Source organism: Sycon ciliatum, chromosome 11, assembly GCF_964019385.1.
Source record: "Sycon ciliatum chromosome 11, ocSycCili1.1, whole genome shotgun sequence".
In the NCBI taxonomy this organism is placed as follows: domain Eukaryota; kingdom Metazoa; phylum Porifera; class Calcarea; order Leucosolenida; family Sycettidae; genus Sycon; species Sycon ciliatum.
The window spans coordinates 18,643,599-18,653,598 of NC_088653.1; the positions used below are offsets into that span (position 1 = coordinate 18,643,599).

Consider the following 10,000-nt stretch of genomic DNA (forward strand, 5'->3'; position numbering starts at 1 on the left):
GGTGGGAGTTCGCCGACGGCGGGCTTGGCAGATATTGCGGCGCCGTTCAATCGTACGCCGAGCATCTTCAGGCGGCATCAGCTTGGCGGATGTTGCGACGCCGTTCTATTGTGCGCCGAGCATCTTCAGGCGGCATCAACGGGCGTGGTTGGGTTGCGTGCTGGGGAGGGTGTTGTGGTTGCAGTTGTTGTTGAAGGTGGTGTTGGAGGTGTTGACTGTGTTGTTTCCGGTGCGGTTGAGGCGGTGGTGGAGGGGGTTGTTGGAGTTGTAGGGTGATGGTCCTGTGCACCACGCAAAACCGAAACCAACAGAGAACAACGCAACACCGGACACCACAGCAGACACACCAACGCGCACAGGTCAAACTCGACAGCGAGGACGAACACTCGGCAGGAGATGTATACTAAACGGAGTGACAGAGGGTACTACGACAGCGAGGACGAACACTCAGCTGGAGATTAATACTTAAAATGACGGAGGGGACGGGCGGTTACTTATCCGCGTGTGGCGTCTACGGAGGTTCGCTCTACGACGAAGTAACGCTTTCCAGTGGTCCTCAGCAGGAGTTTCACCCACCCGGCTAGCTCAGTCGGTAGAGCATGAGACTCTTAATCTCAGGGTCGTGGGTTCGAGCCCCACGTTGGGCGCCAATGTTATCAAAGGTTTATGGTTCACACACGTCCAGAGATACCAGTTAGTGGGGAGTCGGATAGTATATTTCACGAGACGAGGACAGATTATTGAGAGACCAGCATTAGGACAAGGATTCGACTACTAGCATTAGGACAAGGATTCGACTACTAGCATTAGGGCAAGGATTCGACTACTAGCATTAGGGCAAGGATTCGACTACTGCCAATGTTGACAATTCCTCCTCTTATTGTTATGATTATAGCCCCTCAGACTGATGCAAAGGCACCAAGTAGTTGTAGGACGGAGTGTCTTATTATTGATATGGGACAATTACAAGTAGACAAGACGAGGTAAGATAAGAACTTACGATAACTAGACCAAGGATTCGACTACTCTCGATAAGCCTCAGCGAAGTCTTGTGATGCAAGGAATTACTATAATAAAATTTGTGTACGGTGCAATGCACAAGCGCGCCCAATTACTGTAAAAGCCATTATTCTAACGAGGTGCATATAATAACGATTTCCCAAAATTGACTAGTTTACGTGTACCAAAGGTAACGATTCTCACTCATTCCCAAAGCTCAATACTGAGGACAGTGTATGTATCGATTTCTGTATAACGATTTCTATTTTAACGACCGATTTCTCCTCGTTAACTCGTTAGAGTTAGCACTTCGTTATATATGGCTTTTATAGTAGTTGGCGCGCATATTATGTGTATAGCCCGACTATGTACACTAGAAAGGGATGTAATTAGATCAAATGTACGGTGGTTTTATGTGCAGGGGCAGAAGGAGGGAAAACGGGCTACAAAATGTGCATGGTACTAATTATTCTACTTCGTCTCCTACTCCCCCGCATTCATGATCACTGTGCATGCTTAGAGCACGCACAGTGATCTACGTTCTAAAGTGAGATATTCCTTCAGTAGTTACCTTGGGTCCGCACAGTGATCATGAATGCTACGAGGAGACTCGAAGAACTCTGATTGGAGTTCGCCGAGGCTCCTCCAATCTGTATTTGCATGCAGGCGCAGGGGCAGCGGGGAAATGGGTCAAATATGGAGGTTATGCTGTGTGTACGGTGCTACATGGGGTTATGAAATGTGTATCACTATTGCATGCAGGGGTAGGGGGAAATGGTCCAATTATGGGGGTTATGAAATGTGTATTAACTATTGCATGCAGGGGCAGAGATCCAAATATGGAGTGGGTATAACAGAACAGCACGAAGTGCACCCATACTATGGTATGCATATTTAGGTACAAGTAAGAACAGAACATGGCATGCACCCACCAAATTTGTCCAGATAGTCCCAAAGACTGAGGTCCGAAGTCAGTATGGATCAAATTGAAATAAGAAGTTCATAAAGTTCTTCCTCCGAAGCATAATGGTGTAGAAATTTACACTTACCGAGATTCTCGAAGTTTTTCTATTTTTCATTATACTACTAGTATGTGCATATCCCTACACAGTAATATGGGGTAATAAAAGAGACAAAGACAAAATACAAAAACAACAAAGGAGTAGTAGGTGCTGCAAGAGCTGTGCTGGTCAGGCGCAGTGCGCTCCTCCGACCATTCCGGTCTCGGAATCGACATGGAAGTTGGTCTAGTTCTTCCTCGGAACCTTTTGCGAAGCGCTCTTTTTCGACGATTGCACACCTCTTCTCACCAGATGACAGGGTAACTTCGGCACATTCAACATACCGTAATGTCGCGTATAAAATCAGGTGCTTGCGGCCATGCAAGCCGATATCAGTGCTAGGCTTCTACTCAAGTCAGGCTTCTATTCAAGTCAGGCTTCTATTCGAAACCAGTTTTTGTATTTCTATGTATATCAACACTAAGAACCAGGCTGTGCTGCTAGTGCTTCTATTCACAACAGGCTTCTATTCACAACAGGCTTCTATTCAAACCAGGCTTCTATTCAAACCAGGTATTTCTATGTATGTCAACACTAAAACCAGGCTTATGTACTGCCAGTGCATGTTGAGAATCAGGCTTGTATTCAAAGCAGGTTTCTATACAAGACAGGCTTTAATACAAGACACCACAGTGATTCATAAATCCAGGACGGGATTTATATCGGCTTATACAACCATGGCTAGACGGGCGAGCGCTGATTGGTTGAAAACGGGCCCTCCGTACCGTACCATGGGGTATATGTAAGGAAGTTGGTTGCTCCTCGCACTGGAGCTCACCCCCCCCCCCTTGACTTGAGTTCAAACCTTTAAAAATACACCTTACTGAATTGTCTGTAGTCTTCAATGCCTGCACCTGACTCTTGCGCTATGATACCCCTCAGAATTTCCCACCTTGCTCCCCCTTGTATGTTCAGGCTGCCCGTTTTGGAGCCATCAGTTGCCTGATGATCGTAGTAATGCGTGAAACTCAGAGTTGCGACACAGCTTCCAATCTCTCTTGTGTAATCTTCAATGATGTCAACGCTGCGGCTACAGCACGCTTGTAAATTCTCTCTGCTCTATTTTTCATTCCAGCTCCTCCGACTGTGGACACATTCTCAACCCTGAACAGTACCAAACTAGCGGGCGAAAACATTACATTTTATGTCACTCGGAAAATCACCACCAACCCATTGCCGTACGTCTCGTGGACACGTAACGGATCGTTAGTCAATGGACCAAATATTGCTCTATTAATAAACGCGACCCGTGGTAATTTCTCGTTGAGTATTACTTTTCTGAGCATAAAGGACAGTGGGGAGTACATCATCACTCTGCACAATACTCTAGGATCAGTGAATGTAACATTTTCTCTGGAGGTTCATGGTAAGTATAGTGATTTCAACTGCTTGGCTATTCAATCTCCTCCAAGTTGTTGCTGCTGTGTGTGTGTCTGGGTGTGTGTGTGTGTGTGTGTGTGTGTGTGTGTGTGTGTGTGTGTGTGTGTGTGTGTGTGTGTGTGTGTGTGTGTGTGTGTGTGTGTGTGTGTGTGTGTGTACCATGATGCCCTCAATCCTGTTTTCTGCACCTTGTCCTCACCTACTTACTGTGGTGGGGTGAGCCCATAAGTGGGATCATTTCCTAGTCCACTAAAAGTCTGGGATTTCAGGGGGTGTCGACCGTTGGGCGGTTCAATAGCCACTTGAGTCATCTTTCCAAGATTCTTTTTGAGTCTCTACTCCCTCCTCCCCCCCCCCTACCCCTCCTCCCGAGGAGACTTGCATGACCAGTCATAGCAGTGAGCAAGTACAAGTACTCTCTCTCTCTCTCTCTCTTTCTCTCTCTCTCTCTCTCTCTCTCTCTCTCTCTCTTCCGCATTGTTTCACTTTATCCCGCCACAGCTCTACCAGAATTTGAGAGACCAATCGGTTATGTAGATGAAGGTAAAGATGTCACCGTGCAATGCAGTGTTAGTAGTATTCCAGCTGTTGACGATCTCTACTGGATTGAACGGGATACAGGACTACGACTAGCACCCTGGAATTCTACTGATGCAGCGGAAGTCACTTCAGTAGTGACCGCTCCTGTCACCACTTTAGCTGGAGAGCTTATGCAGCGATCAGCATCGCTGACATTGCGCAATGTGACGATCGGCGAGCGTGACAGATATGTCTGCATGGCTAGGTATCGTACACCAGCACGACAGCAGAGTGCTCCACTCTTATTCAACACAACCCAGCCAATCGTAGTCAACGGTAAGTCAACATCAAACCTATTCACTACGTATGTTGCCAGAGCTTCCGGCCTTTGTCGTACAAACACAAGAAATGTGGCAGCAATGGAATCTCTTTGGCCTCCGGCACATAGCATGCACTCGGCACATAGCATGCACTCGGCACATAGCATGCACTCGGCACATAGCATGCACTCGGCACATAGCATGCACTCGGCACATAGCATGCACTCGGCACATAGCATGCACTCGGCACATAGCATGCACTCGGCACATAGCATGCACTCGGCACATAGCATGCACTCGGCACATAGCATGCACTCGGCACATAGCATGCACTCGGCACATAGCATGCACTCGGCACATAGCATGCACTCGGCACATAGCATGCACTCGGCACATAGCATGCACTCGGCACATAGCATGCACTCGGCACATAGCATGCACTCGGCACATAGCATGCACTCGGCACATAGCATGCACTGTCTAGTATTTAAAGTATTTTCTGTTTTGTAGGATTTAGCTGGGGTTTGGGCGACATGGAAAAGTGGTTCTTGACCACGGAGTTGTACGACTCCTTGTTCTTGACCTGCCCGGTACGCGAACCTGTCGAATTTTTTTTAGGGCGACATTGCACTTCGGCAATGGTCCCCGGCGACAAGGCGCATTGACCATGCCTGCTTCAGTGACTCTACAGCCTTGTATCACCGCAACAGTGTCCCTCCGTACACTCTTGGCTTCATGCACTCTTGATAATATGACCCAGAGTACGCTACAGGCAAACCTCGTTAGGACGAACTTCAAGGGACCGAACAAGTTTGTTTGTCGTATCCGGAGTTCTTCTTAACCAGATCTGACAAAAAAAATTGGTATGCATATCATCTGGATTGTATTTATGTGAAAGTGCATGCTGTGGCAAATGCAAAACATATTTTTCATAACATAACCCAGCAACAGGTAAGTACAATGTGTAAGGACTTCATGACAGCATTACATCCGCTTTGTAACATGTTTTTTCCAGTACAAGAGGCCTCGACTATCGGGAAAAACTACAGCCAGTGTAACCATGGGGACCGAAAGTTCGTACTACACGCTGATTTTGTTCAAATCGCCCTTGAAATTTGTGCGTCTTCAAGAAAGTTCGCCGTACAGAGTTCGTCTTACTATGATGCCGACCAACTATAGGGTTGGCCCTAGTTCGTACTGAAGGAAAGTTCGCCTTATCAGTGTTCGTTCTAACGAGGTTTGACTGTACTGTATACGTGTATGTGTACGTGTGTGTGTACGTGTGTGTATGTGTACGTGTGTGTACGTGTGTGAACGTGTGAACGTGCAAATGCATGCGTATGTGCATGCGTGAATGCCTGTCTGTGTTTCCATTCGGTTTCATCTCTCGCAGTGCCTCCGGTGCTTCACCTCTCGCCGACGAACCTCACGGCCAGGTCTGATTCCAATATTACCCTGGCTTGTTCTGTGACCAGTTTCCCAGCTCTCACCTCGCTCACTTGGAGCCACCGTCTTCGTGACGATGACCCAGGTCAAACGATCGTACCGACATCAACTAAGGAACTGGCACCGCATACTGCCTCGCTGCTGCACAACTGGACAATCACGCTCGAGCTACCGCCTGTCACTGAAGAAGACGGCAGCGGAGATTATCTGTGCATCGCAACGTACGCACGTGAGCCAAGCTGGAGCAAGACCAGTACTGTTTCGATTAGCAGTGTGTCTGTTGCCATTAGTGAGGACGTAATATATGTACTCAAGGACGACAGCAGCAGCAGCAGAAGCACCACCACCACCACCACCACCACCACCGCCACCACCACCAGCAGCAGCAGCAGCAGCAGCAGCAACAACAGCAGCAGCAACAACAGCAGCAGCAACAGGAGCAGCAGTGACAGCAGCAACTTCAGGGAGGCAAACAAAAATGCTGGTGGCAAAAAGAAAAGCGGTTCGCTGATTGCCATTGGCGTCGTTACGGCTTGTCTCATCGGTGCTGGGTGTGTTATGATCGCCTGGAATATGGGCAAGCTGTGGAATATGGCAAAGGGAGGGGAAAATAGCCCCATGGACGACACCACGTTATCATACACTGCCGATGGCATTCTCGAGCAACCTCCTACGTCGCTCTCAGAACGACCGGATCCCTGGCGCGACGATGACCCTTCCGAACCGAACCAACCCGCGCCAGTCGCAGCAAGAAAGGATTCCTGGCTCGAAGATGTCGCTCATGTGAAGCGAGTCACATCATTTTCGGGTGAACCGGATCCCTGGCGCTAACTTTGAAGCTTAACAGGTATCGCATGACCAGCCTAGGCCTAGCTTGCACTTCTTGCAATACTGTTTTGCTCACAAGAACATTTAGTGATTGTTCGTGCATGCAAGCCGTGTGTGAGTTACGAGTGCATGCACTATTTATTTATTGTTGTGACATGGTGTCTTGCGTTTCTTTGCGTTCTCGATTTCTTCATCCTCACCTTGCCTTGTACTTCCGCTTTCGCTTCCTCAAGCGTAGGCTATAATGCTCGCTTCGCAAGCGTTATATTTGTAGGTGCATTGCGTTTAACGTTTAACATGATTATCGTGAGTGCACAACTGGTTTTATTCCCTCGATATACCGTAACTATTACAATTATTATACAAATAAAAAATGTGTAACAACGGTCACAGTTGGCGAAGATTCTACAGTTTACATAATGCATGCCCAGCCGCGCCTGTGCATGCATTCGGGGAAAAAACAGAGCGTTGTCAGTTTGTGACGTGCGCTCTGATTTCTGAGCGTCCCCAAGAAGAAACTGGAACACGATGCGCCTCCGCTGGAAGGCCAAAAGACCAACAAATTATGTACTATTGAGGTAGGTGGCATGCGGGTACGGAGGAAATGTTATGTGCTAACGGGGTTTATGTACTAACGAATTATGTACTAACCGACAAAATTTGTGTGGAAGTGAACACGTTTTGTTCGGGACTTGAGATTTCTTACGTCTTATAGACTATTCATACTACGTTACAATACGCGTCACGTTTTGGAATACAACGTACTGGCAGACGTCGTTTTCATTCAGGTGCATTCACACGGGCACGCACACGCTGCTCGTACAGCAGTGACTGAGTGTGTACAGCTTCTCTTGGACACAAACTGCTGGGAACGACAGAACGAAACTCGGTACGACGTCTACGTTTTCGTATCAGGGGTACGATTTTTCCCGCCACGTTCCATGTTGTCATGGCTATCCGGATGAAAACGTCACGTACGCCACGTTTTGGGCGTAGTGTGAATGGCCCATTAACGTGACTTTAAATATGACTAACCAGACTCGTATTTACATGGGATGACACATGCCGTAATGCCGCGTATAAAAGCAGCCACTAGGGAGGTTTAGTTCCCACGTAATGGAAACGCGTACGTGGGTGATCCACGTAAAGTGGATGAAGGCCTAAGGGCACCCACGTTGCAATGTTGTGTTTAGTCACACGGAACAAACAAAAGCATGAAGCGAAACTGAGGCCCAAACCTGGTCAAAGACGAAGCTACCCGGGCCTAAAAGAAGCCAAGGCCGTCACAGCCGGAGGCGGCTGGGGCCGCCCCACTTTTTCGGCGTTTTTTTGTTTTTGTTTTTGGAGCACATTTAATACAACAAAGCACAATAGGATCGCAGCTTAGCGCAAACGTGACAAATCCTTGCCCCGATCGTGGTTTGTTGCAGAAAAAAGTCTTTCATTGCAGTTATGATATTATACACTGAGATACATTAACATTGAGGTAAACAAATTAATTTTTACTACTCCCTGGCAAGTAGCATACGTCACCAGGTCACCACAATCATCATCGGCACATGATTGCCGGGCGTCACCAGTCACACAGAGCCAACGCCAAAGGTGCTGACTGTTGCTAGCCAGTGCAGTGCTAGTAGATCTACATGCACTGCACTGGCATTGTTGAAAATGAGCCCCCCTCCCCCCCTCCGCGCGCCAACACCCAAAGCGCACCTGTCTCACTTCTGCTACCCAAGCCAAGGCAAACATGCGGCTGAGTCACAGTGAGTGTTCACAACGAGCCACAGGCTACCGGTAACCATGCCCCATAGACTGATAGACTGGCCATAGCAACTGCGTCACCTTGGTACCAACGGTAACTCGGCCCGCACAGACAGTCCATGTCGATTCCGAGACCGAAATGGTCGGAGGAGTGCACTGCGCCTGACCAGCACAGCTCTTGTAGCACCAACGACTCCTTTGTTTGTTGTCTTTGTATTTCGTCGTTGTCTCTTTTATTACCCCTATAATGTAGGGATGTGCAGTGCATATACTAAGTATAAAAAATATAAAAAATAAAAACTCCCTGGCTGGGCTGCCAAACAGGCACTTGACCTGAGACTAGCCACCACCACGTACCACCATGCCATGATGGCGGCGGGAATGACGCACAGCTTGCACCGCCGTTGTCGTCGCCACCGTGCAAGGACGCCTAGTCCACCCAGTTGCGTGGCGGCGTGAGCTAGACCCAGCACGGGGGGAGAGGGGGTGATATTTGTCCGCAATGCCGTGCCGCAGCGGGGCAAGGGTGGCACAGTCATGCGCCGTCGCAAGCTGGACGCGGCTAAGGTGGGTGGTAGCCATGGCAACCAAAATAGCCATGTAATCGTAAAAGCAATAGTACAGTGCAGTACTGTCGTTTTTGCTACTCCGTGCATTTTCCTCACATGACAACTTGCATTCCATCATCCCAGCTCCCCCCCCCCCCCCCTGGCCTCCCTTCACTTCCCATCACCTCGTCTATGTAGCGTACAACATTGTAGGCTAGCACTCCCTGATTCCCACTCTGATCTATGAAGGATGCTGCGCTGAACCCGCCGAGGATAGCATGGATTACTCAGTATACTATGGATACGGAGACCACATACACACACACACAAACACACACACACACGAACGTGCACGCACATACGCACGAGCGCGCGCGCACACACACACACACACACACACACACACACACACACACACACCATTGGACCATTGGACGCCCATCGCCAGAGGCGATGATAGCGATGCTACAGCAGAAGCCATAGCAACTTGTGCTGGGATTGCACCATTCAACAGCTTGCAAGGCTGAAGAATTGACCACCACTATTCAGCCTGGTCTACACCACACAGCTTTGAAGTGGCTTTTTTCTGGCCAGTGAATCCCTACTTTTTGGTCTTTTTATTTTTTTTCCCTCACACACATCACACCACATACTCCGGCATGCACTGGCTGTTGGTAACCACCCAGGAGAATGAAAGAAAAGTCAGGAAGAGTCTGAGAAAGAGAAGAAAGACGTGTGTGACCATAGTCGTCGGGAATCGAACCCGCAACCTATCGATTGGAAATCGCTGCACATACCTCTGCACCATATGGGACACACACACACACACACACACACACACACACACACACACACACACACACGCCAGAATTCCTATCCTGCATGGCGACAAAGAGCACAAGTCAAGAGTCCCATCTTGTGTTCAAGGCCATACCAAGTAGACCATATAGACTGGGAATCAAGAAGAGGCAACTACCAAAGCACGATCCAAGGGATGCTTGCAACGGCCCGCGTGACCAAAGAACTATAAGTTTGACTAGCCCAGTAAGAAGTGCGGGGTTAGTACGACGACACAATAACGGTGTGCGACACAGCACAATGGCGCAACGACAAAAAAAAACAACGACAACTGGACTAG

General features: G+C 48.5%; 2 protein-coding genes across 2 annotated transcripts in view; one reads left to right on the forward strand and one right to left on the reverse strand.

Annotated features, from left to right (window-relative positions):
• Positions 1-6,818, forward strand: part of LOC135827159 (hemicentin-1-like) — a 51,330-nt gene extending 44,512 nt beyond the window's left edge. Inside the window, exons 19-21 of the mRNA XM_065339686.1 lie at positions 3,136-3,426; positions 3,942-4,295; positions 5,673-6,818. Coding sequence (XP_065195758.1) covers positions 3,136-3,426; positions 3,942-4,295; positions 5,673-6,556 — 1,529 coding nt within the window. The 3' untranslated portion in view covers positions 6,557-6,818. The remainder of the gene's footprint in view (positions 1-3,135; positions 3,427-3,941; positions 4,296-5,672) is intronic.
• A 2,735-nt stretch (positions 6,819-9,553) lies between these two features.
• LOC135827429 (uncharacterized) overlaps positions 9,554-10,000 on the reverse strand; it is a 26,850-nt gene continuing 26,403 nt past the window's right edge. The window contains exon 10 of the mRNA XM_065339927.1: positions 9,554-10,000. This exon is cut by the window's right edge and continues 1,185 nt beyond it. The gene's annotated coding sequence lies outside the window, so the exon portion shown is untranslated.